At 44.2% G+C, this 27,562-nt stretch overlaps 2 protein-coding genes and 1 non-coding gene across 15 annotated transcripts in view; 2 read left to right on the top strand and 1 right to left on the bottom strand.

Annotated features, from left to right (window-relative positions):
• The window catches only part of GRHPR (glyoxylate and hydroxypyruvate reductase), a 26,995-nt gene extending 8,751 nt beyond the window's left edge, over window positions 1-18,244 (top strand). Inside the window, exons 9-10 of one of the 6 annotated variants that reach the window (XR_009564289.2) lie at window positions 783-889; window positions 1,016-1,067. Coding sequence is in view for 5 of the 6 variants with exons in the window: in XM_060300743.1 (XP_060156726.1) it covers window positions 1,016-1,305 (290 nt within the window). In the remaining variant the exon portion in view is untranslated. The other 5 variants (XM_060300744.2, XM_060300746.2, XM_060300743.1 and 2 more) reach the window with 5 other exon arrangements.
• On the bottom strand, window positions 1,313-27,562 carry ZBTB5 (zinc finger and BTB domain containing 5). Of its 8 annotated transcripts, none has more exons than XR_009564288.1 (4): window positions 26,724-27,021; window positions 25,448-25,480; window positions 2,812-5,877; window positions 1,313-2,148 (listed from the first exon to the last, which is right to left on the bottom strand). XR_009564288.1 is itself a non-coding variant. In XM_060300739.1 (4 exons), exons 2-4 carry the CDS (start codon window positions 26,729-26,731, stop codon window positions 3,843-3,845), a joined length of 2,076 nt encoding a protein of 691 aa, XP_060156722.1. In that variant the 5' UTR covers window positions 26,732-26,890; window positions 27,030-27,211; the 3' UTR covers window positions 1,313-3,842. The 8 variants fall into 8 exon arrangements, 7 of the variants coding, with proteins under 7 accessions (XP_060156722.1, XP_060156723.1, XP_060156721.1 ...); XM_060300739.1 differs by adding an exon at window positions 27,030-27,211 and having other exon boundaries at window positions 1,313-5,877; window positions 26,724-26,890; XM_060300740.1 differs by having other exon boundaries at window positions 1,313-2,930; window positions 3,818-5,877.
• LOC115838716 (U6 spliceosomal RNA) lies at window positions 18,682-18,788 on the top strand. Its single transcript, XR_004033734.1, has one exon. It is a non-coding gene; the product is annotated as a U6 spliceosomal RNA (small nuclear RNA).

Genomic DNA, 27,562 nt, shown 5'->3' with positions numbered 1-27,562 from the left:
GGCGTCACCTAGTTTCACCATCTGATATTTGAAGGGCTGCGTCTAGACAGGCTCCAAGACTCCTTCTAGCCCTGACATTCTTGTGTTCAGGATATGTAATTCTTGTCACCCTTGCGTCTGGGTTTCGGTAGCCCTGGGGAAATAGAGTGCTTAGTGAGAGGAGGGAAGGCAAATCTTTTTATTGGCACATCCTAGCCATGAAAAAAGGGCCCGAGTTAAGGCTCCTGAATCACCCTCCTCATTTCCCTTTCTTCCTCTCCTTTCCAGTGATCCTGCCCCACATTGGCAGTGCCACCCATAGAACCCGAAACACCATGTCCTTGTTGGCAGCTAACAACTTGCTGGCTGGCCTGAGAGGGGAGCCGATGCCCAGTGAACTCAAGCTGTAGCCACACGGGAGACACTGAGGCTAAGAGGCAAACGGCCCCGGGATTCTGTCAGATGCGCCCAGGCTTGATTGGACCCACAGGATGGGAGCCAAAGAAAAAAGTCTGATGTGTACTGATTCTATGGAGGGAAGACTGGTGCTCATGAATGTGCTCCCACTTTTGTGGTTGGAAGCATCTGAGCCCAAAGTGTATAATTCTATTAAATAATTCTCTGAGAGACCGCCTGGGCGTGTAACTGGGAGACACTGAGGACAAGAGCATCTGCTTACATTTTCTAAATCAGGGCCTCTAGTGACCGCAGGTTCTGCTTCCCACCCCCATCCCCACGCATTTTAATTATTAGACCCTGTCCAAACCACCTTACCCCTCATCCTCTGCTAAAATGCCTTCAAGGGTCCCTCACTGAGGACAGAACAACCACAGCCCAGTGGTGACCGTGGCAACTGGACCTGCTCCCTAGACCATCAGACAAATTACACACACATGGCAAAAAGAACTAGGTATGGTCACAATACTTATTTTTTGGTCAAGACTAATCAAGGTAGGTGGGTTTCTTAATTTTTATTTTAAAATTAGTTTCAGCACCTTCATATTTTGTCCCTCGTGTCCATCTCCTCACTCCCCAGGTGAATGCCCTTTTCTAATCACCTCAGTCCTCCTAAGGCCAGGCCACCAGCACTGCCAAAGCCCTGCTCCTGCTGAGGGACCTGGGCTCCAGTTCTTCCCCGCAGCTGAGCCATACTGGAGAGTGGAGTCTTCAGCCTGGGAGGCACGTAAGGGAGCGGCAGAAAGCGCAAGATTTGGCAGGCCCACTAGGAGTAAAACTGCGGTGAGAACAACACATCACCCTTGTCCACAGCTCAGAGACAAAGCTCAGGGAAAGCACGAGGGACTGATGACCAGTAACTGTTATTAACCACAGCATGAGAGAATCTTCTAGGAAGTTTGGTTTTAAAAAAAGTACTGGTCACAGCAGGGTTAGCAGAGAAAGCAATACTACTTCATTTTTTTATTTCAACCTTAAAAACCTAAGGCGAAGAAAAAGAACACAATTAGTTAGAGGCATGAATACGACAAATTTTTTATTTCAAAGTCTCAAATTTTGACCAGCATAGCACCACTGACACAGGTGCCCTGATAGAACCTTATGATTTGGTCACCAGAAATGATTATGCCAAGCTGTAATTAAGGCTAACCAATCAAATCCAGGTACCCAATACCAGTTAAAATTCAGGTAGAAACTACCAATTTGTGGGAACCCTGGGACTGGTTTTCCAGGGAACCTCTGAATTATTTTTTAAGTGCTACAGCATGTACGAGGACCTGGCTCACAGGCTTGCTTCTCACATGTAGGAACTGATTGACTAAGAGGTAGATGAGAGATTCCAGATTCCACTTAGCAGTGGAGAGGCGGGGCTCCAGCCACTGTGTCAGAGATAGGCCCCGAAGCAAGTCCACTTAAGCTGGAGCTCAGGTGAGGGGGCGGCTTCCTGGCACCTCCTCCTCAAGGTGGAAGGGGAGGAGGGCTGCCACTGCTCTCCGGGTGCCACCGATTCCTCTTCCCAAGCCAGGCAGGGTCTCTCTCGTTCTCCATGCTGACCCACCTGCCTCCCAGGGTTAATCTCACGAGTCACTGGTCCCCACAGAGGGGTGGATGTGGAGCCTCCTCACATCAAGTCAGAGCATGACTGCTAACAATTCGCCACACACAGCTGAACCTCACAGGTGATCCCACAGCCTCCAGCCGTCTCCCCCACATCTGAAAGGAGAGGAATCAGAGGTTTCCCTTTTGGTTTTCCTCCCTGGGAATCAGTTCATAGGAGATGCTAAGCAATGAACATTGTAAGTTTATCCACAGACAGATGTGTAACTGCGTACACTAGATTAAGAGGAGAAAACACTCGCTGATTACCTTTCTTTCTAAACAAAGGTAAGAACTGAAGGATTTCACTCAATTATGCACAATGGCTTGTGTCTAAAAAAGCTGTATAAAAACTCATGTTCATGCATGAATTAAACTGACTTCATGAGCTCTATAGAGACACATTAACCTGTGCTTTTCCCCTGGAAGCTCATGAGCCAGGGCTCAGCCTGACAGCTGCTACCAAGAGCCCCGATGGCACAGGGTCAGAAGACCACAGGTGGGGCTGGGGAAGAGAAGCAGTGGGGTCCAGGGAGGCCCAGGGCAGTCACCCAGATGTCTCCTCAAACTGTCTCAGATGCTGCTTGGTGACTTCTATGCTCTGGGCTGCCCAACCCATTTATATTTACCCATGAATACTGCTGCATTTGGATTTCAAACATTCAGTATTGGGTTGGGGCAACAACAAAAGTTCAGGGTCTGTACTTTAAAACAATAGTATAGAACAGTAATAAAACCCACGATGGAGGGGGGTTGATTTCACTTTTGGTTAGTTTTTACCTGAAAACAGTAATCTAGGCCCGGGAAAGATGCCATATGTGGCATGAATGTGAAGAAGTGAAGCAGACAACGGGTTTGTCGTTGGGTGAGATGTGTCAGGCTGCACCAGCCCCCGAAATCTGCACGGAACAAAGGGTAAATGCGCCATAAAAGATCTCACTAAACAGGACTCCACACCATCAGAACAAAGACAAACACTAACTCTTTTCTGACTTCCAAACATGGAACTGTAACATATGTAATACAAGTTGGTTAAAATACTGCTAAAACAGCACATACAGAAACAATACCTTACTTGTTGCTCCCTATAAGTACATACTCCTTTTACAACTTTGTTTTTAAAGCCAGGAAAAATTGTTAAACCATCTATGTAACAAACAGTGATGTTTTCAAAAGTATATATACACCTAATAGTCCAGAGAATGCTCGCTCTGGACCCAGTGTCAGCACCATGAAAGTGCAGTGTCTGTGACTGCAAATCAGACAAAAATAAAAAGTACAGTATTTTCTGAAGCCTAGGACTAGCTCATGATAAACTTTAAAGCATTTTTGGCAGACAGGTATGTCCTCAAGGGCCTTCCTTTCAGACAGGCACAAAGTTGCCACTGGTTACACTTAAGTTTATCTTGCATCACTGTACAGGTATATAATCTCATCAGAAGGTATATAGGAAATTTAAATGCTTCAGAGTTTTACAAAAATTGCTAAAAAAAACTTTTGCACTTCAATTTTTAATTGTCAAATGTGCCACTTTTAATGACATCGATTCCAAACTACTTTCTGACTGCATTACTCAACCCTAAGGAAGAACTTGGTTTCAGGGATTGGATCCCTTCTCTGAAAGCGTACATTTCACTCAGAAATGTAGCAGTACAAGCACTACACCTATTAATTCTCCATTTATTAGTCATCGAAATTTGCATGAGCCATTCGCAGCCTGAAGCCTCAAACCCAACGGCATTAACCACCAAACAAAAGAGACTGTAGTTTAGGTCCTGATACTGGCCTCAGCATTATCTCAAGAGGTCGGGTTAGAGCAAAGTGCTGGGAAGGTTGCTGCTCTGCCAGCGCAGGCAGGTGGTCTTCGAGTGTTTGTACAGGTGGCTGGACTGACTGAACCTCTTGCCGCACTTGAGGCAGGCGTAGGGTTTTTCACCTGTGTGAACACGGATGTGCTTCTTGCAATCTGTCAAGGTCAGGAAAGTCTTGCAGCAGATTTTGCAGGCATACTTGCGAGCCCCCTCTACGACTAAGACGTTGTGCTCCGATAAGGCCTTCTTGCACTTTGACAGGACGTCAGCAGATGCCCTCGTCAACTGCGGGGGGCCGGGCTGCGAAGGGTGGCCATTTTCAAATGAGGATGTGGCCGCGTTCATCATTAGCTGGGAACTGGCAGAGTTCTCTGGGATCTGTGAGCTCCTGACTGACGTTACCACTGGCATTTTGGGAGCTATGCGGCGGTAGTATGGAAAGTTACTGGCTCCACCTCTAGGGGAGCTCATCATTACCCTGGAGAAGGAGGAATGCAACCCCAGACCAGACCTGGAAAAATCCATCCCAAACTGTTCTCCTCCTTGGTAGCCTGAGGTCTGCACACATGGCAGGCCCATCACTTCCTGCATAGGCCTGACGAAGTGAGCATCTGTGGGTTCGCTGAACGGGTTCTCCATGTGAGAGCCAGGGGCTGAGGAGGGCCCGCCTGCAGGCCCAGCCTCTGGACTCAACAAATAAGGGGCCTCCCCCTCCAGCCTGCAGTCACTAGTGGTGTTTGGGATATTATCGTCATTGTTCTGATTTGCACTAAAGTTACTTCCTCTGCTCTTGTTAAGAAAATTTGAAATGCTAAAAGTGGATTTATGTTCTAGGTTATTTGTGACTTCCAAAATATGGATGTCTCCTACCCGGTCAGTGCTAGACTGGGGATCTGAAAAACTCCGGTCGCTGCTCTCGGGGCTGAGGTCTATCTTCTCGGCACTGACCACCACTCCCTCCACCTCCACCGATTCGCTGCCTTCCGCTTGGGAGGTCACGTCGCTCACTTCATCCTGAGGCTCAGGAGAGCTCAAGGGCTCAGATTTAACCACCACTCTCATGTGCTCCTTCTCACCAAGGCCAGCCTCAGGGTTTTCGCACTGAAAACCACTTTTCTCAGGTGTGGCTTCCTGCTCAAAACTAGCCTCGACCTGAGTGGCGCGGGAGGCCATGGAGAGCTGGGTCACGTTGCCGGTGCTGTTGTCGGACTGGCTGGGCACCTGGGCATCTTCTTGAGCACCAAAGGGCCGGTCAAATATGATGGCGCTGTCATCCTGGGTGTCGGTCATCCCGTCAGCTTTAGGGTTATCCACGATCTTCAGAGAATCTGGTGAAAAGAACTCCTCCCGAGAATGAACCCCCGGCCCATTCTCTGGCGTAACGTCGGAGATGGCAGACTCATCCAGGGTGGGTCGGAGCCGCTGTCTGGCCCGCTCCTCTGCAGACTGCTTGCGCTTATGCAGGCGTCTCATGGGGAAGGGTGTCCGCTGGTCCAGGTTACTGCGCATCGAGGAGCTCATGGGGGCCGGCTGCTCCTCACCACTCTGGCTGGAATTGAGGGCTGAGCTCACGATGCTCAGTCCCAGCTGCTGCAGCATAAAGGAGCGCTGCATGCGGGCACTCTGCTCCTGAACGCGCTCGGTGGGGGGAGACATGGGCAGCGTCCTTGTCGTTAGGTAATGTTTACATGCCTTAACAACAGAGTTCAAGTGCAGGTGAGAGGCTGCCAATAAGACATCCATAACATTGCTCTCCCCCAGCATGAGGGTGGAGGTATACATCATGTCAATCAGTGCGGCAAAGGCCTCCGCTGTCACTACCTCGCTATCCAACTGGATCATGTTCATGGTCTGATCTCCCTCTGCCACAGAGAACAGGGCTCGGAAATGTGTACTGCATGCTGCTAGTACCGAGCGGTGGGCTTTGAAATGTCTGTTCCCCACTACAATGACACAATCACAGAGCTGGCCGTGAAGTCTCTGGTAGTTCAGCTGCTGGAAGATCTGTTCAAAGTGGCCAGGAAAATCCATGATCCTATTAAAAAAAAGAAAGTGTTAAGACGCAGAAGAGCTTAAGTCAAAGGGCACAGAGGGTGTGACGACAAGAGAGGCATGGGGACTTCCCTGGCGGTCCAGTGGTTAAGACTTCGCCTTCCAATGCAGCGGGTGCGGGTTCGATCCCTGGTTGGGGAGCTAAGATCCCACATGCCTCGCATCCAAAAAACCAAAACAAAAAACAGAAGCAATGTAACTAATTCCATAAACACAAAAAATGGTCCACATCAAAAAAAAAAAAATCTTAAAAAAAAAGAGGGAGGCATGAATGACCAAGCTTGGACCTTTCAAAGCTCGTGATGTTTCTGATGGTGGGCACGCAGACTAAACACCTGTCCAATAAGGAGCAAATGCTGATTCGGCCAACAGCCCTGGAAGCCTGCACACACACACAGATCAGCTACGGGCTGTTTACAGCCTCCCCTTCACCCTTACATGACCCACTTTTAACACTTAGGGTCCATGTTAGAAAAGACCAGTGTGTGGGTGATGCAACATCTATCTATACCTGAGAAGTCAGAGTTCTGCACTCCCTGAGGACAATAAATAAACTCCGAGAAATTATAAACAGTCTTTTAGCAACCTTAAATAAATAAAAAGGGCATATCAATATTAGTGGGGAAGATTTCCAGTTATAGATGGTAGTAGATTGCACTCATGCATTTACCCTCTCCACCCTTAAAGTTTTTTGGTTTTGTTATTGTTTTAAAGGTAAAAACCCACAAGGGAAAAAAGAATGGGAAAGAAATATCAATAGCATTTTGGAAGCTGGTGAGCAGGTTAACGAATACATGCTGACTGACTTAGCATGCCCAGAAAGCTGAATCCTAAACTGGCAGTGGCTAAAACAACCTGACATATATAAACCCCCACCCACCCAGAGGCTCAGAACTGGCTGCCAAGGTGCCAGGGGAAGTGGAGTGAAGATGATGTCAAGACAAGGGGACTGGCTGGAAGTCTATTCGATAAAAAAATAATCTAATGGACGTTCCACACCTGTGGCACAGAAAAGGTAAAGCTGTAGAGACAGAGAGTAGATTAGTGGTTTTCTGGGACCGGGGTTGGGCTTGGGGCAGGACTGCAAGTGGGAAGAGGGACTTCTGGGGGCATGATGGAAATGTTCTAAAATTGGGGTATGATGATTACACACCAAATTCTCTAAAAATATTTGAACTGTACACTTAAAACAAGGAATTTTATGGTATGTACATAGACCGCAATAAAGCTCAATAAATTAAACTTCAAAAAAAAAAAGAAGAAAAACGAGATGAACAAGCTCCAAAACCATCTGCTCAGACTCCATTTTCACCTGTAGGGCTTCTATACAGCCAACCCAACCGACTGCTTAGAACATCACATGTATCTTTGATGATACTACAGAATTACTAGGTTTTTCTCCCCCTTAGGTGTGATAACGGCATTCTGATTTTTTTTTCAAGAGTAGTTTTTAAAGAGATAACATACTGAAATACTTACAGATGAAATGACATGATGTCTAGCATTTGCTTCAAAAGCTTATTTTTTGTACATTTGAAATTTTTTATAAATGTTAAAATTAAAAAAGGGAATAAAGAAGAGACCGCATGGACTATGGGTGGATCACTTTCCAAAGCTGAGTTTGGAATCATTACATATCTACATTTTCATCTCTTGGACTCATCAGAAACAAGAACTTGCTTGTCCTCTCCTAAGAAACTGCTACACTTCCTAGGAACTACAGGACTGCTGATTCAAAGTCTAACTCCTTGACTAGTGCTCATGACACACTCTCATTGTATGGTTAGAAAACAGGGTCAATAACCCCCAAAGTGGCGCTGCTCTGTGCCTTCTGCCCACAGACTGTAGAAGCTGAAGGAGCCACAAAGTTTAAAACCCTGTTTTATCCTCTCCAGCGAAGGAACCTCTGGTCCTCTGGGAGGGAGGGAGGCAGAATCTAATGGTTACACCCCAGGATACAAACACATGCAGATAGACAGTCGTGCCTGGCACTAGAGATAAAATGATCAACAAGACAGATCCATCTCTGCCCTCAGGGGTGACAGACTAATCAACATTCAAATACAATAAAGTATTGCAAGTGCTGTGGTAGGAAGTACAAGGTGCTACAGGAGACAAAGAAAGGGCGCCTGCCTCTGACGGGCTGGTGGAGGGGGTGTGGAAAGCCTCTTCGGGAAAGAAGCCAGCAGTCTCCTGCTGGGCTCTGGTGGCTGAACCAGAGAAACTCTGTACTCAGGACACGAGGCTGGGACGAGCTGCTACAACCCACAGCTGGAGCATGAAGTTAAAGTCCGCACTAGAAGGTAAGACATTCCACCCACCCCACCCACCAATAGAAGACTAGCAGCCCAGGGTTCAAATACCCAGGGAATCCCTCCAACAGACCACTTGGGTCCCCATCAAACTTCCCTACAGTGAAGCCCACCAGTCCTCAAGGCCCATTCACTCAGCTTCCAATCAGTCAGGAAGAAGCACCACAAACTGGAGGGGAAAAATCCCTAACATTGAAACCGAGTGCGGCCCTATGGGGATCCCAGGCACGGAGGCTTTTTTGTCCCCCACTTCTTGTAGGCAAAACTCCAGCCTCCATGACCTTCCCTGAGTTCCAAAGGGCAGATTCGGAACAGTTGCTAATCAAGGGAGGAGCAGGTAAGAAACCACCTGAGGCAAGATTAAAGGGACCGGAGAAGATTAGGAGACCATCTGAGACCCTGCACACATCCTAATCTTGTCAGCAATCTCATCCTTTTGAAACTCTGCAGAAGAAGAATGCAAGACTGTTACTGCCTTCGTCCTTATTGCATACCCCTGACTATGAGCCCCGACTATAAGACCTCTCCCTATTCCCCAGGGAGGGGAGCACAGTTCTTGAGGTGCTAGCCTACTGTGTTCCCTCTTCGCCTGGCAAAGAAATAAAGGCACTCTTTCTTTCTCCTCCATAACTGTCTCAGTATTTCTGTACAGCATCGGTGCACAGACAGCCAAGATTTTGGCAACATGAAAGAGCCCTAAACAAACAAACAAAAAGGCATCTGGAAGAAACAGAACTAAGGGCGAAAAACACCTATAATTAACATCCTCAGACAGCTAAGATACGATATCCATGAAACAGGAAGAGAATGTTTTTAATTTTTTTTGAAAAGAAATATTCCAGAAACAAAAAAAAGTATTGAAGTTTAAAATTGCAAAAAAAATTTTAAGTTACTAGAAGGGTTGGAAGATAATAATATGGCTGAGGAAATGTCACAGACAAGGCAAAGGAGAAATAAAAGTGAATGAACAAGAGAAAAAAAGAATTAACTAATGAAGCCCAAAGTCTGAATACAAAAAGAGAAAAGACAGAAAATGGGGAGAATGATAAACAACAAAGAATAATTCTCAGAACTGAAGAAGTTACTTATTCACACTAAAAAGGTCCACCAAGTGCTCAGCAATATGAATGAACAAATCCCACACCTGGCTCATTACAGTGACATTTTAAAACACCTGGGATAAAGATCTGGAAAGTTTTAAGTGGGGGGAGTTAACAAAGAAGAGTTAACAAAGAATCAGGAATAAAACTGGCATTAGACTTCTCGAAAGCAATACTGGAAGGTAAAAGGTTCTTTAAAATTCTCCGAGAAAATTACTTCCAACTTAGACCATACCCAGCCAAACATCAATTGTAAGGGGAGACTACGGCATTTTCCAGACAAGCAAGAACCCAAAAGTCTACCTCCCACATATCCCTTCTCAGGAAGCTATTAAACCTTGTGCTTCAGGAAGCTGGGAATAAACCAAGAAAAGGAAGATGAAGAATATAGGAATTGCAGATGCATCCTAGAAAACAGGCAAAGAGAATTTGAAAGATGATGCTGAAGCCCGAAGTGAGAGCTAGGCAGCAGGACTGGGGAGCAGACTGGAGCAGGAATATGAGGGACTCCAAGGAGTTCCCCAAGGGAAAAAAGGAATGGAGAGATCACATGACACAGTTGAGAGTGCTAAGAAGTTAACAGTTCCATGAAAATGTGAAGATAGGTCATAAAAAAACAAGAATTTTATTTTATTTTATTTTATTTTTTTGCGGTACGCGGGCCTCTCACTGTTTTGGCCTCTCCCGTTGCAGCACATAGGCTCCGGACGCGCAGGCTCAGTGGCCATGGCTCACGGGCCTAGCCGCTCCGCGGCATGTGGGATCTTCCCGGACCGGGGCACGAACCCATGTCCCCTGCATTGGCAGGCAGACTCTCAACCACTGTGCCACCAGGGAAGCCCAAGAAGAATTTTAAATGGGACAGTTATTAACTCCAGGAAGAATACATGGTTGTTTAGTTGCCGTACCCTATGTGTTTTGTTTACAGAGTCCTAATAATGTGAACACAGAGCCAAATTTGAGATACTGGAAGGGTAAGGGAAGGCCAATACATGTGTGTGGGGGAGGCAGAGGAGAAGTGGTGTAAGAAGGTTAAATTCTCACCTTCCCTATTAGTCAAGAAATGCTGTCTGAAATACTACCCCAAGAAATAGTAATATAAGAACGCTGTTTGGAAATACAGAAAGCAGTAGCAGACGAAACAACTAAAACAAGTGAAAGTGGCTGCCTCTAAGGAGGGGGAATTTGGAGGGGAAAAACGGGGGACAGAAGACTGCTATTTTTTAGCTCTAAACCTAATGGAACTATGTGGCTTCTAAAATATAAATACATACATATATTTAACTTTTATAAAAATAATTTTTTTTGGGTTTTTTTTTTTTTTTTTGGCCACACCACATGGCTTGTGGGATCTTAGTTCCCTGACCAGGGATTCAACCCACGCCCTCAGCAGTAAAAGCACAAAGTCCTAACCACTGGACCGCCAGGGAATTCCCAATATTAAATGAAATTTTAAAAAACATGGTAGGGCTTCCCTGGTGGCGCAGTGGTTGAGAGTCCGCCTGCCGATGCAGGGGACACGGGTTCGTGTCCCGGTCTGGGAAGATCCCACATGCCGCGGAGCAGCTGGGCCCGTGAGCCATGGCCGCTAAGCCTGTGCGTCTGGAGCCTGTGGTCCGCAACGGGAGAGGCCACAACAGTGAGAGGCCTGTGTACCGCAAAAAAACAAAACAAAACATGGTAGATCCTTGACATTCTAAAGGCATACACCCTGAGATCTTTGCACATCTCCAAATTCACAAGTACCATTATGGCACTTCACAAGGATTACTGCAAGCAGAAGGCCACATGGATGCCAAGCTGCACACCAGGCTTGCCCACTTGCTTTAGTGGCCCAGCCCTACAGAGCAGGCCAAGTCATGACTGAGTGAAATGACAAGTGACCACAGAACACACTCCTTCAAGATCCCTGGGAAATAACAAAAATGACAAACTCTAAATCCATAAAAACCAAAGGTCTACAGTGCCAACTGAGAGTATTAAGCACAGGCCTTTGCTGTACCTGGAAAGTTACAAATGGATGGTAAAATGCCTCAAAGCAGGGGCCACGTGTTGGCCTATTCTTTTACCTCCTGTGTTTTTTCAGCTTTTGAAGAGTTTCCAACAACAAAATACATCACTAAAACACGTACTTTCCTGCTGCCCCCTTCTTGCTTTATCAAGATTCCCTGCTAGGAGTGAAGGGCCAACAATGGCAAGCAGCAGCACATGCGCCCCTGACCCCACCCAATCAACCAGGGACCACAGAGCTCAAGGCTTTGGGGAGATTAGACAAAATGCAATTATTGCATTTTGCATTTTGCAATTGCTCACAAGTCTATAGCTCCTGACTTGGAAAGTAAACACGTATAGTAGTAAATGTCAAGTTCCAAGGAGGCAATTATTTTATAGCAGTAACAGGGAAGAAACATTCTGGTTCAAGAAACAAAAGAAATAAAACAAGGAGTTGTCTCAGGAAGCTGTACCAGCCTCAGAGTCACTCTGAGAACTAAGAGACCATGTCAACTGGAGCCTTGTTAGGTTAAAGCAAGCAGCACCAGGCACTGAGTTTATTGCTTTCTCTCCTACTGTGGAGACTGGAACCAATGTTGTAGAACTGTTGCAGTGCTGACAGTAGTAGTAATAATAAAACAATGGTGACTACTGTTAGAGAGTCTTCTATGTGCTAGTCATTGTGTTAAGTACTTTTTATTTATATTATCTCTAATCTCCAAAACAACCTTGTCAGGTAGGGCTTACTATTCTGACTTAACAGAAGAGGGGAACATAAAAGACTAACTTCCCAAATAAATGGTATTTTAATGGAGCATTAAATGGGCAATGTCCAATGTCCTTCTTCTTCAACAAGCAGCAGAAATATGATCATCTGAGGAAAAACAGCCTCCTTATTTTTTGTAATGTCAGTTATCTTGAGTATAAGAGAAACCACCACTCTTTTCCACAAAAGGTCATTCACTAAAATGTCAAACTCCTAATATTCAATCCCCCTTTCTATAGAAAGGGCATAAGTAGCAAGGAAATTGTGGTCTCAAAAGCACCATTTTGAGGAGATTCCCAGGGCCCAGAAACCTATGAGAAGAGACTACTGAGGTAGCTAAACATGACCCCAACGAAAACAGAGGTTTAAATAATGTTGCAAAATAGGTAAACAGTTCATATAACTTCCTGTCATCCTAGAGATTGTCAGCCCTACACTAGATGCCCTGACACAGTCCTTGAGATCAACTCAAGTTCTCCAGGCTCTTCTCCAAACACTGTAGGGATGCCTGGAATGTCCCGCTATGCCTTATTGTCAGGCCTTCATCAGGGCAGTACAAAGGCTAAGGATTCCTTTCTTCTTAAGGGGGCCTGGAAGTTGTGAAACTAAATGGTGACATTAGAGATGATCATCAAAACCGGGAGAAACACTTATTCTCTAAGTTAGTAACTGTGTTGAATTATCTGTTTAGACATAACTCCAAACTAATTTCTCCTTAACGGCAATATTCTTTCATCTTAATATCATTTAATCAATTTATGATCATTTAGATTAGCAATAGAAATCAAATCCACTAATATAAAAGCTAATTTTAGCCATAAAACTGGCCAATTAGATTATTCAACTGCTCCTTCCAATATATCCAAAGTGTCAGAAAACACTTCAGGGTAAGTCAGAGCCCTTAACTGGATACAATCAGTCCGCTCAACTGATTTAAGGAGAAAGGGATTTATGGTAAAAAGATGTTAGGAAGCTCACAAAACCTCCAGGAGGGTGGGAGAGTGATACAGGAATGCCCCAGAGCACCCAAGCACATTGTGGAAATCATTACTGCCACTACTACCTCTACTTTCCATGGATCCTGCTCTGGATTAGCTGCCCAGAAGAGAGCTGCCATTGCACCTTCTACACCAGCACAGTCCAATACAACTTCCTACAATGACAGAAATCAACAGCATAGTTGCTATGCTGTCCACTAGTCACATGTGTTTACTGAGCACTTGAAATGTGGCTAGTGTGACTGAGGAAATGAACTTTTAATTTTATTTAATTTTAATTAATTTAATGTCTACTGGATTGGACAGAGTAGTTCTAAATGCTCAGTATTGTTCCATATTGCTCACATCTGCATCCAGACCCCACTCAGGTACCTACAACCAAGGGAACCTAGTTCTCACATCTGCCCTGTAATGATGATTCTACCTTGGGAAATGGGACACACAATTTGCAGGCTCTCCAAATGGAAAGGTGGGGGTGTTCAAAAGGCTGGACAGCTGCCAGTGACAAACAGCCACTGTAACATTCCTCTGACAGTTAGAGCCCCTCCCCATGTATGTGATGGATAAATGGCTTTGGAAATGCATAGCTTTTTTGGGCAAGAGGTGATCATCCCTAAAGTGAAAGAGAGAACCAAAATAACAGAAGGCCAAAGATCTAGTATTGTAGTACACGTGCACTGGCAGTGCAGACATCTTCAACTAGCATTTATTGAGCCCTTCCATAGGCTGTGATGAGGAACTAGGGTAAATTTTTAAAAGCTCTAGGGAATTTAAAACAGAACATTTAAAAACACTTGTTAATTAATTTTTAAATAAAAATAAACAATGACAGGGACTTCCCTGGTGGCGCAGTGGTTAAGAATCTGCCTGCCAATGCAGGTGACATGGGTTTGAGCCCTGGTCTGAGAAGATGCAACATGCCATGGAACAACTAAGCCCGTGCACCACATTGCTGAGCCCGCACGCCTAGAGCCCGTGCTCTGCAACAAGAGAAGCCACCACGATGAGAAGCCCACACACCGCAACAAGAGTAGCCCCCACTCAACGCAACTAGAGAAAGCCTGCGTGCAGCAACAAAGACCCAACGCAGCCAAAAATAAATAATCAATCAATTAATTTTTAAAAAAGACCCAACGCAGCCAAAAATAAATTTTTAAAAAATAAAATAAAAACAGGGCTTCCCTGGTGGCGCAGTGGTTGAGAGTCCGCCTGCCGATGCAGGGGACACAGGTTTGTGCCCCGGTCCGGAAAGGTCCCACATGCCGCGGAGCGGCTGGGCCCATGAGCCATGGCCGCTGAGCCTGCGCGTCCGGAGCCTGTGCTCCGTGACGGGAGAGGCCCCAATAGTGAGAGGCCCGTGTAGCGCAAAAATAAAATAAAATAAAATAAAAATAAACAATTACATGTTAACTTTTATGAAAAATAACTATACTTCCCCCGAAAAAAAATAATGAGAAGAGTGGCACTGTTTTACATTTTTGCATTAACAGAAGATAGCTGGATTCTCATATTTGCTTCTGCATTCAGGATTTTGCAATATCATACACGAGTGTACACTCGTGAAAGGATTAAGTGAAAAAAGCAAATAAGTCTTTATATGAATATGAAAATAGCTTTGACCTCATAGACTCCTTGAAAAACTCTCAGAGGTCCCTATAGGTCCTTGGACTATACTTTGAGAATAGCTGATCTAATGAAAATTCTAACTATACTGGGGGATGGAGGAATGTGGAGTGTGCATTGAAATGCACAGAGCAAAACCAGTAGAATCATAAGGAGAAATTAACAAACTCATAAAAAACAAAATTCTTATCTCTAACCAAGGGGAAGTCAATAGATAATGCCTAAACTGAAAAATTAAGAAGCTCCAAGCATGGCTTTTTACATATGTATATAAATATCAAAGGAATTAGTTAAGAGTTGAAAGTGGGGGCTTCCCTGGTGGCGCAGTGGTTGAGAGTCCGCCTGCCGATGCAGGGGACACGGGTTCGTGTCCCGGTCCGGGAAGGTCCCACATGCCGCGGAGCAGCTGGGCCCGTGAGCCATGGCCACTGAGCCTATGCGTCCGGAGCCTGTGCTCCACAACGGGAGAGGCCACAACAGTGAGAGGCCCGCGTACCGCAAAAAAAAAAAAAAAAAAAAGAGTTGAAAGTGGGAGTCTTGAGGAAGAGAAATGGGGAGCAGGGAGGTCAGGGCCTAGTATTCATCTTAAAAATCTGTGGAACTAAAAAAAAAAAAAAAAAATCTGTGGAACTATTTGATTCCTTAAGTGATGTGTACTTAGCAAACTACATATATATCTTTGGTAAAATTTCTTTTTAAAAATCTAAAAAGAGAGCCTGAACAGACCATAACTGGTCCCCACCGCCATGCACACAATTAGAAAGAGCTGCCAAAGAATTACTTCTCCCCTGAAGAGGCACGAGCACCAAGCAGTTTTACAGGAAATATCTATTGAATGCTATGGAAAAGATAATTCCTATATTATTTAAACCATTTTAGGATAGAAAGCTTCCTATTATGCAATTTTAAATATTGATAAATAGCTATTATATCACATGCCAGGCAATGCAATTAAATACTGTAAATATTGGGACTTCTCTGGTGGTCCAGTGGTTAAGACTCGGTGCTCCCAATGCAGGGGGCATGGGTTTGATCCCTGGTGGGGGAACTAGGATCACGCATGCCACATGGCGTGGCAGGGAAAATAAATAAATATTGACCAATCTTTCTGAATGGACTGGTGAGGATAAGTTATATATAGTGAAGGGCAACCTACTGCTGTCAGTGTACTGACTGACTTTTAAGAGAAGCTATTTAATATACAGTAACAAGTGACTTCCCTGGTGGTCCAGTGGTAAAGAATCCGCCTTACAATGCAGCCGATGAGGGTTCAATCTCTGGTCAGGGAATTAAGATCCCACATGCGTGGGGCAACTAAACCCTCGCGCCACCACTACTGAGCCCGCGCACCTCAACGAGAGAGCCTGTGTGCCACTAACTACAGAGCCCACGTGCCCTGGAGCCTGTGCACCACAACTAGAGAGACAAAACCTGCACGCCACAACTAGAGAGAAGCACGCATGCCGCAACAAAAGATCCTACGTGCTGCAACTAAGACCCAACACAGCCAAAAAAAAAAAAAAAAAAAAAAAAAAAATCCAGTAACGCATGCATAACTCAATTAAAGTAAAAATAGAGCCATGAGTTAAATGAAACGAGAAATGCAGCTGACTCACTAATGTGATTGTTAATATATGTTCTGGCCATCCCAAAGTGCCACAAGTCAGTATTCCAAGAATGAAATGGAAACAGCAGGGCATTACTGTGATGCCTCAAAGTGATTCCAAAGACTATGAATATGAAAAAGGCTTAGTGTCATACTGTCTTAGGGTCTGCTTGTGGGAAACCCTACCTAAGAGGATTCAAGTACATCTGACTTATCAAGGAAGTGCTCCCAGGAGAAACTGGGAATGGGAAGCAGTAGAGAGAAGCAGCAGCGGCCAAGCAAGGGAGCAATCTGGGGCAAAATCCCAGCTTTAGCCTGGTCCAGCAGGGGAACTCTGGAGTATAAGTAACTGAGTTTGAGCCGTCTCAAGGCAAGGGAACTGGTCTTTCATAGCCCTTGCGTTAGTCAGTCAACAGCTAAGAACCTCTCCAGGGAGATGGAGCACTTCAAGCTCTCTGGGCCTATGCACAAAGTGAAGCCAGTCACTCAAAGACAGTCCTCAAACGAGTCACAGACACAAGCCGTTAGAAGCAAAGATTCACTCAAAGTTGCATAACTGGTGCACAGAAGCAGTAAAAAGGACCAAGGGGATCTGGTCAGGGCACAGACAGTATCTGCTATGTATACTTGGTGATACTAAAGAATAAAGTGCTATGTAACCATATGGATAAACAGATGACACTGTCTGTTGTAAAGGATATTTTTGTAAATATACTTAATATGTTTTATCCCCAATCTCCCACTGCTGTCCCCAAACTATTATTAGGTCAATGAGAAATCCCAATTCCTTTCTTTGATTCTAAGAGGCCACTTAGCATTAAGAGGCCCCATTGTAGTAAAAGTTAGTAATCACTGTTTTAACAAGTCATTAACAAAATAATTTACCATAACATAATTTCTTAATTGAGTTTTCTGGGATAACTAAAGAAATTTAATTAATTTGGGTATTAAAATACAGCTAACTGTAGTTATGATGGTCTGTCAGTTAAGGCCTTGTACACAACCAACAGCACTCAACTCTGGTTTACTTGAGTGAAAGCCATCTGAGAGCTCAAAGACTTGGGAGGCTGAAGAACCAGACAGCAGGAGCTTGGAAGGGCTAGGAAGCAAAATCCACAATCACACTGGTACAGTAGGAAGAGTCTCCTTGGGCTACTGCCCCTGCAATAAATGGGCTCCAACAGTTCCCTCAGTTATGGACATCACATGCTCAAGATTCAAAGTTCCAGGGAGAGCTTCTAATATAGCTGAACTTAGGGACCCACCCACCCCTACCTGTGATTGTGCTGGGGAAGAAAGAGGAAGGATCTATTTTTCCTTCTGTGATGGAAGGCTGATTGCTGATTTATCCACCTAACAAGATTATACATGAAGGGGATGGAGATAATTCACAACAAAGAAATCAGAGTGCTATTAGGAAGAGAGAAAGAATGCTGGAGAATTTTTTGGTGATACTATATGATATATTAGGCAACAAAGAAACTGGTCAATATAAGGACAACCCAAGAACTGGCATAGCCTAATTTATATTTCATGTTCTTTATAAAAACTGGTCACTTGAAATAAGTCAACGTGTATAGCAGATTGCATTTTCCAAGTTGGCTAGCCACATGAAGGTCTCCCATACTGCATGTTTTCTTACGGTCTGACATCGACACTCCTCTCATGAAGAGGTGGGCGTCTACGTCGACTCCCCTTGAAGCCAGGCAAGTCTATGACTATGGCAAAAGTTACACTATGTGACTACTTGTGAGCTAGGTCATAAAAAGTGACACCGCTTTCACCTGGTCTTTTTGGCTTCCTCTTAGAACCCAACAACCATTCTGTGAGGAAGCGCAGCTGAAATCTAGTTGACAGTCAACACCTGCCTCCAGACATGACTTCAAGTTAACTTCAGCCCCACACACAATCTGACTACGTAACAGACCCCAAGAGAGAATCAGCTAGCTGAGCCCAGTCAACCCCTAGAACTCTTAGAGATAATAATAAAATGCTTTTTGTGGTTTTAAGCCATTAAGCTTTCGAGTGATTTGTTACATAGCAATAAATAACTGAAACAATGTAAAACTTGTTAACATCACCCCACAAATCAATATTCAAATACTATCTCCAAGGGACACCTTTTTTTTTCTTTTGGTCTGTCTACTAATGTCCTTGGGGTAAATCACTTTCTACCCATTCTTAGTCCAGCTGGAAAAGATCAGACTGCCTCCAAACCTCTGAGTTCCCGATGATCTTTGGTTCCTCCAAATGATCTAGAGAGGCCTGGCTAATTTCTTAACCACTTCCCTTGATTACAATGATTGTTTCAGAGATGGATATGTGAGCCAAGCCACAGCAATTAGAGTCTGCCCTGGGGACTTTTGCTGATACCATCAACAAAGAATCTCTTGCTCCCTTCTGCACCACAAGTGCTAAAATTTGAACCATAAAGAGAAGATTAGCATGGCCCCTGAGCAAGGATGACAAGCAAATTCATGAAATGTTCCGTATTTCTCACTCACTGGGATCCTTATCAGTGCCAGTGTTACAGGAGAGAAATGATGGATTGACTGTTTCAAAAGAGAGAGCGAGAATAGAATAGAATAGATATTCTCTTCACCCAGATTGCAAGCTGTGAGAGAGATGTAAGTCTAACGCTGATGGTGGCAATTTTTGCCTATCTGAGAATGAAGCCAACAAAGAAGGAAGCAATACCAAAGACAATGTCCTGATGACATCAAGACCATGGGATCCAGCCATGACTGTAGTTAGCATGACCCTAGGACTTTCTATTTCATGAGCCAACAAATTCCCCTTTTACTTTAACCTGGTTCATGCTGGATCTCTGTCACACAGTGAAGTTCAAATCGCAATCTTAAAAAAATCTAAACAACATGGCTATCTTGAAACAGTTTTGGATCTAGAAAGTGTATTTTTAAAATTCAGTTAGTTTGAGAGGTATGAAATGTGTTACTCTCCACTGTGATGGAAGGGAATCATGAATCAAGATCATGGTTATTCAAAACTCACAAGCATCTCTAGCAAACTCAGAGATCCAGTCTAAAAGCTATAAAAGAGTTCATGCTGAGAAGGTAAGTGTTTTACCAAAAGCTGCCTGTTTGAAGCCTTCAAACCAAGGGAAAAAGCTTCAGGTCTCTTTTTCTTTTTTTAATAATTTTAAAAAATTTTTATTTATTTATTTTTGGCTGCGTTGGGTTTTCGTTGCTGCACGCGGGATTTCTCTAGTTGCAGTGGGTGGGGGCTACTCTTCGTTGCGGGGCGCGGGCTTCTCATTGTGGTGGCTTCTCTTGTTGCAGAGCACGGGCTCTAGGCACACGGGCTTCAGCAGTTGTGGCTCATGGGCTCTAGAGCACAGGCTCAGTAGTTGTGGCACATGGGCTTAGTTGCTCTGCGGCATGTGGGATCTTCCTGGACCAGGGCTCAAAGCCGTGTCCCTTGCATTGGCAGGCAGATTCTTAACCACTTAGCCACCAGGGAAGCCCCAGGTCTCTTTAAAAGATTTCAAAATGTGACTATGAGCCTATATGGCAGGAGGATATACAGCAAGTAATCTATCAATTTGTAACTTTGACCCAAAGCAAGTGTACACTACAATATTTTTTATACAGGAACAGAGTTTTAGAAATTTGCAAACTAAATATAATTAAGAAAATACACTTATACCACTCCTTATTACATTAACATGAATAATCAAGAGTTGACTTTTCTCAATAGACTTACTTTCCTAATAGTGCTTTACTTAGACTAATAAAAAAGTTCATTTGTGTTCTAGGGGAACAAGCCAGTTAATAGCACATTTTAAACTGTTTGACTTATATATTGACCTACCCACATGCTTTTCAATAATATACTTAGTTCATAAAGAAATGTACACCCATACTCAAACATCATCTACAACATATCAAGTGATTTGCCGCTGGTCTGCCAGGCAGGACCTGCAAGGCTACACCTGCAAGAAGCATCTTAACATTCTAAGAACTCTTAACGTTCAATATCCCTAATCTAGATAAAACCCTAGCAGAAAAATAACTAAACAGAACTTTGCCTCCACTTGTAGAGATGACGTAAGTGAAAATAAATGTAAGAGAACAAAACTAGGCAAGGTCCCAGTCAAGCAGGCTAGGATTTTTGATGGGGTTACAAGTCCTGGAGTCCTAGAACATTCATCCATATTCTGGTCTGATCAACTAAGTGGGACTACATAGGCACACAGGCGCCCAAGGTTAACCCCAGCTACCACATCTGTCAGCATGACTAATTTTATAGTCTCTCTGGTTCTGCTGTGTCAGGGCAGCTCAGAAATTGGACAGATTAAGTGTATTAAAAAGGAAATCAGGACTTCCCTGGTGGTCCAGCGGTAAAGAATCTGCCTTACAATGCAGGTAACGTGGGTTTGATCCCTGGTCAGGGAGCTAAGATCCCACATGCTGCGGGGCAACTAAGCCCACGAGCCACAACTACTGAGCTCGAGCACCTCAACTAGAGAGGCCACATGACCTGGAACCTGCGCACCAGAACTACAGAGCCCACGGTGCCCTGGAGCCTGCACGCCCCAACTAGAGAAAGAAAACCTGCACGCCACAACTAGAGAGAAGCCCACGTGCCACAACAAAAGATCCTGCGTGCCGCAACTAAGACCCGACACAGCCAAAAATAAATAAAATAAATAAATAATAAATCTTTAAAAAAAAAAGGAAATCCATCAATGACTAAAAGTGAGCATGACTGGGGATGTCAAGCTAATGCCAGAAGCCCTTACCATCTCACCCTACCCTCCAGCTCTCCCACTTTACCAGCTTGTTTCCCAGTTCAAAATTCCTAGGGCTGGACTTCCCTGGTGTTGCAGTGGCTAAGAATCCTCCTGTCAATGCAGGGGACACAGGTTTGAGCCCTGGTCCAGGAAGATCCCATATGCCGTGGAGCAACTAAGCCTGTGTGCCACAGCTACTGAGCCTGTGCTCTAGAGCCCACGAGCCACAACTGCTGAGCCCGTGTGCCACAACTACTGAAGCTCATGCGCCTAGAGCCCATGCTCCACAACAAGAGAAGCCACAGCAATGAGAAGCCTGCTTGCCGCAACTAGAGGAAGCCCGTGCACAGCAATGAAGACCCAACACAGCCAAAAATAAATAAATACATAAATTTCTTTAAAAAAATTCCTAGGGATTAGCTGACCTAAAACTTCATAATTCAGCTTGAATAAGAAAAGTTATTAGTGACCTACTTATATTCTAGTGCAAAGTCAAAATGCTTCTACTAAAACTTCTTGTTGACTCCAGGGACTATAATTTCTCTCTCTCTTCAAAAGTGCCTGATATACAACTCCGTAAATTATCTTGAATGAATTTTGTATTTAGGTGAAATGTAACACCATATTACCCAACAGTCATTTTTCTGAGAGTCACAACTATCCCTACAATCAGCCAAAAGCCAGAAAGAAAAAGTCTCAGAATATCCAAAATAAAGGTCAAAGCCTATGTATGAAAGATTTCCTCATAGGGAAGTACCTCAAGCCCTCACATAGTCTTTTTTTAATAATTATTTTTTTAATTAATTAATTAAGCTGCAAAAAGAGACAGCTGATGCACTAAGGGAGAAAAGGGGCCCAGCAGCACGTACTGGGGCTATTAGCCCTAAATTTTTACATATATAGAAAGCGCATGTATGTGGAATCTCTTTTTTTGTTTTGTTTCGGTTTCGGGGGGTGGTTGTTTTTTGTTTGTTTTTGGCCGCACTGTGTGGCTTGCAGGATCTTAGTTTCCCAACCAGGGACTGAACGTGGGCCCTCGGCAGTGAAAGCATGGAGTCCTAAAAACTGGATCGCCAGGGAATTCCCTGCAATCTCATTCTTTAAAAATATAGGATAAATGGGACTTCAGCGTAAAGGCAGCCTTTGATTTATACATATACTGTGCTACTCAAGTTTGCAAAATAAATCACTTAGCATTTTCTCAGCAATATTACCTTCCAAGACCACTCACAAAGTATGCCTTTAACCTGTTACTATGTTAGCAAACAGGTCAAAGCACCTGTGCAGTATAAGTAACACTGCACCACACTTACCACTATACTTCGATTAGTTGGATGAAAGGGTTGAATGCCTACTAAGAGCGAGGTCCTGTAGGTATTTTACATATATTCTCTCTTATGGATGATGATCAAGCAGTGACTGTCTTCCCCATGCCTAGGGCCAACATCACCCAACTAGTACAGCAAGTGAAGGATAAGAGATATGATCCTAGGTCCATCCACAAAACTTCACTTTGCAGTAATGGGAGTAGCCCCCAGGAAGACATGGGCCCAGTGGCTGATGACAGGATATTCAGAGGAGAGACAGTAAGCAATTACTAGTGTGAGCAAAGGCTAGGAATAAGGATCAGGCAATTGGAGGGAGTGAGGGGATGAAGCTGAAAAGCAGGGTCAGGGTCAAGGATTGGAACTGAGTGAAAAGACAGGTGTGTAAAATAACAGCTAAGGGAGTGAAAATTAGAGCAAGGATTCTGGAAGAGCTGGCAGGAGGGGCTTTTCGTCTCTTTTCTTCCTCAAATCCTCCCTTATTACCAATGCTACACGCCACCGCCTCCACCACCACAGCCCACACTGCCAAGTCTTCACCAGTGATAACAGACCCTAGTTTAGAAGGTCAGCAGGATGCAAGATAAGCTTTGCCTTCTCCTCCCACTGCTCCTTACCACTGGCTCCTCCCAACCCTGCCTTCCATGAGGCTGGTGCCAAACAAGAATCAGGGAGCAGAGCCTTGGGGAGAAGAGGGGCTGGGTGACAGAATGCATTCCTGGTGGCAGGATCACCTGTAATAAGGGGAAGATCTTGGTCTGCCCAAACCTGTCAGGGAGGTGGTCAGCCAAGGTGGTGGCCCACCGGCAGAATGCTGTCTGATAGATGGGCATGCTCAAGACAGTCAGTTACATGAGAGTCTGACAGCATTGCACTTCAACTTCAAAATAATTTATGACAGGGGCTTCCCTGGTGGTGCAGTGGTTGAGAGTCCGCCTGCTGATGCAGGGGACACGGGTTCGTGCCCCGGTCCGGGAAGATCCCACGTGCCGCAGAGCGGCTAGGCCCGTGAGCCATGGCCGCTGAGCCTGCGCGTCTGGAGCCTGTGCTCCGCAACGGGAGAGGCCACAACAGTGAGAGGCCCGCGTACCACACACAAAAAAATAATAATAATAATTTATGACAAACTTCACTGCTTTATCCTATTTAGAACTTTACACTTGCACTGTAACTGTTCTAGAAATTTCCCTGTCTCGGGTACTACATTTTCCTAAAACTTAAAATGACTAGCCAGCCAGCTGATTGTCCAGATAAAAGAACACCTGTAGCCACTTAACACTCTAAAGAGCATACAAACTTCACAAAGGTACCCAAAAATCTATAGAAACCATCCATCAATGGCTTCTTTTAGCTGTTTATATATTTGAGACTATATTTTAACATCTGTTTTAAAAGTCTAAATATATTTTCCCTCTATTATTTAGAAAATGCTGCCTGACACACATCCCAGTTGCCTCCACCACACACAACCTTTTCAGCAATTTTTAAAAATAGCTTTTATTGCCTTGCACCCCTGACAGATCAAGATACGTATTTCTTACGGAAAAAAACTAAACTTCTATCAAGAAGAAAGCCATGCTGAAGCATTGGAGACACAATTATTGATGGTGCCTTTCCAGGAGAGAAGATGAAAAATGGATTTAATTCATTTCTTATACCTAGTTTACCTTCAAAGTAGTATATTCCTTCACTTCTGAATAATTTATCAAATCAATAGTGACTGATACTTCACCTGCTAAGTGACTGATACTTCACCTGCTAAGTTGCTTTTGACATTCTACTCAAAATAAAATACAGTGTATGTTACTACATGTGTTTAGATTTTTGTACCATCTGTACATTCCTCTCAAAACTGAACCCCAGAACAGTGGGTTTTCTTCTCCCTGTCCTCCTTCCTCAAATCCTCTCTGTAGACTAAAACAGAAGGACTTGTATTTCAAAGACCTTTAAAATTGAAGGTCTTATATTTTTAGAGGAAGACAGCTGAGTATATTTTAAATTATAACTAATTTAGATGTACTGAAAAATCAATTACACCAAGTTAACAATATCATGTATGGAAGAAAGGGGGGAACAATTAACCCTAATCATTTTAAACTTAAGCTGGAAATAAAGCATTTGTAAACTGTTATCAAGTATACAAAGTCACAAAACACCAAGTACAGTTTCCAAAAAGCAGACCCAGCAGTCAATCATCCTTTAAAATTTGTCAAAGAAACAAAACAGTTCGTTAATTCCCCTCTGAATAAGGAAAAAATATTACTTCCAATAGGATTCCTTTCAATAGCAAACTTTCTTCAGAGTGCAGATTTGGAAAATTAATTGCTTACAATTAACAACGAATTAGTTGGATACAAAAGTCTTTTAATTGCACCAAGTTTCATTAAATCTAAGATGCCAGTGATTATCAAGTGCAACATTATCTCATGTAACATTGGGGGGAAAAACAATGCCAGTTAAGCTATGGTATAATGCTTACTTATGGCATCCTGTCCTCAAGATTAAAATGTGAACAAAATGTGGTTTAGAATCAAGGAAATACTGGAACCTTAAACATATCATTCAAGTATGTTAGAATATCACAAGGAAAATTATGTACAGATAAAATAATCTTAGATACTAAGGCAGTAATCTATCTATATTACAATAAAATGTCAGTACTCCAACACAATTCCTAATCTGAGCTGTCAGAAAGATAAATCAAAGCTTTTAGTAAACAGATGTATAATTAATCAAATGAAAAGCACCTCCCAAAATTGGAATCTGGAGATTAAAAGCCACTATTCAGTAATGACAATGATGAAAACAACTGTAAGAACAATAGTTCACTCAGAAACAGCTGGCCTTTTAGCATGAGTTCACCTCATACTTAGACAAAAGGTGCCGTGTGGTGTTACATTCCATCCCACCTGCTACACTAACAAAATCTGGCTCTACTAGACAACATCCATATTTGAGAAATGTTAAGTACAGTCAAAGAGAACTCATATGCTTAAAACTGACAAACAGGAAAAGTATTCGTTTACAACAAATTTATATTAAAAAAATAAAAGTTGAAGACTAAAATGGAATCAATACCTTGGGTTTTTCTTTTCCCTTTCCAAGGAGAAACTGAGGCAGATTCAAGATTCTGTCAGCACTACAGCAAACTTTGTCATTTCTCACTGTACACAAGCTATTTTTAAGTCTTACCCACGCTAAAGAACTCCAATTCAACATAATTCATGCTCAATACTTTAAATACTAAACATTTACATGCATTTTGTATCCAACTGATTTTTTTTTTTAATAACTTCAACTACTTGTGATAGCCTTACGACAAAGTCTCTTTTGAGAGCACTGACCCCTAAGCTTAGGAAAACACCCCACTCTAAGATGCTTTTCTTCCAAATCTTATCTCTTTCAGAATTTTGCTAGACACCTCAAATAGGAAGAATACAGCTTGCCAGTATCCCCAGCTAACTATACCATGCTTTGACACAACTTTTAGGAGAGAAAAAGCAAATCAAGAAAACATGCTGACTTCAGGACTCTTTAAAAAGTCCTGGTTCATTTACTTAGCAAAACGCAAGAGCCCGAACAGGTCCTCAACGAGTTAGTCTTACCTGGCAGGTCACCAACCTGACAGTGGTGGTGAGGCCAGTCTTCCCAAGTTTTCTGGGATTTCCAGAGGGGACTAAAGTAATAGTAGGAGGCCTTCCCTTGGTTTAGGGGCTTTTCTCTAAAATTCTCTCTCCTCTCCCCACCTGGTCTTTTTCCCCCGCCGCTAATCTTTTAGCTTATCAACCTCACCACCAAAATCACAACACTGAATGCACTTTCTCCAGAAAACGGTGAGGCACCTAGCCCACCTTTTTTAAATTATCTAAGGCACAACAGCCCCTACAAGGATAACAAATCATCAGTGATGTCTAAGGCACAGCATTCTCTTCAATCTCTAAAGAAAGATCCTAGTGTATGTAATATCTTCTACCTACTACAACTGAAAAGTGTATGAACATATTTCGGAAATATTTCTGCTTCAGTTCTTGAAGGTGAAGGGTTTCTTACTTCAATTCATTAAAATTAACCAGAACCCAACCATACTACTTAGTACTCAAGATTTCACTGCGCCTTTACCTAAAATTTTTCCTCCAAACTAAATATTTAGGATTTGTGTCCTATTCAGAAATTAGCTTCCACAGTACCCTCCACGATGCCAGAATGCACACTGACTTAATAACAAACGACCTTTTTTGGAAGAGAAGAAAAACTAACCTTCGACCCCCCCTTAACTCACTGCCTAAGGTTAGTATTTAAGTATAAATCTGCATGTCCTCCAAACAAGGGGAGGAGGGCAGAAGGCTGTTCTTACCACTGCATCCCCCACAGCTCCTAGCACGAAGCCTGGAAGCAGAGGCCATTCAATAATAGCCTATAAACACTGTAGTCCTCTGATAAGTAGGGGCATTCCAAAACACTGGCTCCACCCCTCCAAGGGTCAGCCTCCGGTTCCCGATTCCAGGCCGCCTCGGCCTTGCTCTGGTGTAAATGAAACCTCGTCGCTCAAACAGACCCAGGATGGGGGCGAGAGAGCCACCCGACCCCATCCCGCAGATCCTCTATTCACCCCGCCAGGCTGTTGGTCCCAAGCCTTCCCCACCCGATCCCAGTAACCAACGTCGCAAGCCCGCAGATCCGAGGGGGCAAGAGCCCCGCCCCACCGGCTGGACCTACAGCCTGGCGTCAGGACACGGGGGACGCCTGCGCAGAAGAACACGCCTTCCACCCGCCTGGCCCCTCCGTTCCGAGGGTAACAATACCACCTCAGAAAGACTGACAAGGTAGGCGGGGGTGGGGGGATGGAGGGGAACCGGTACGCGTCTGCGCGCGCCCCGACGCCTGGACTAGACCCTGCTCGCGCCGCCCATCCAGCTCCCCCAGAGCCCAACTGTCTCCACGTGAGCGCGCCCGCGCGCGCCACCACGGCTCGCGCTGACAGGGTTGCCTCACCTGAGCCGGACTCCGCCCCCCTTCTCGCTGGAGGAGGCGGTGACCCTTCTCCGATCGGACCCGACAGTGTCGGAGGAGGCGGGAACGTCCAGGCTGGCGCCCCAGTGATGGGATTTCCTCCCCCTTCCGCCCACCCCGCCTCTCGTCCTCCGGCTGCTTCAGCCCGTTCGCCGCCGCACTCTGAGACTACCACGGCAGCGG

Source organism: Globicephala melas, chromosome 6 (assembly GCF_963455315.2).
Source record: "Globicephala melas chromosome 6, mGloMel1.2, whole genome shotgun sequence".
Taxonomy (NCBI): domain Eukaryota; kingdom Metazoa; phylum Chordata; class Mammalia; order Artiodactyla; family Delphinidae; genus Globicephala; species Globicephala melas.
This window is presented reverse-complemented; position numbering and strand designations above follow the sequence as displayed.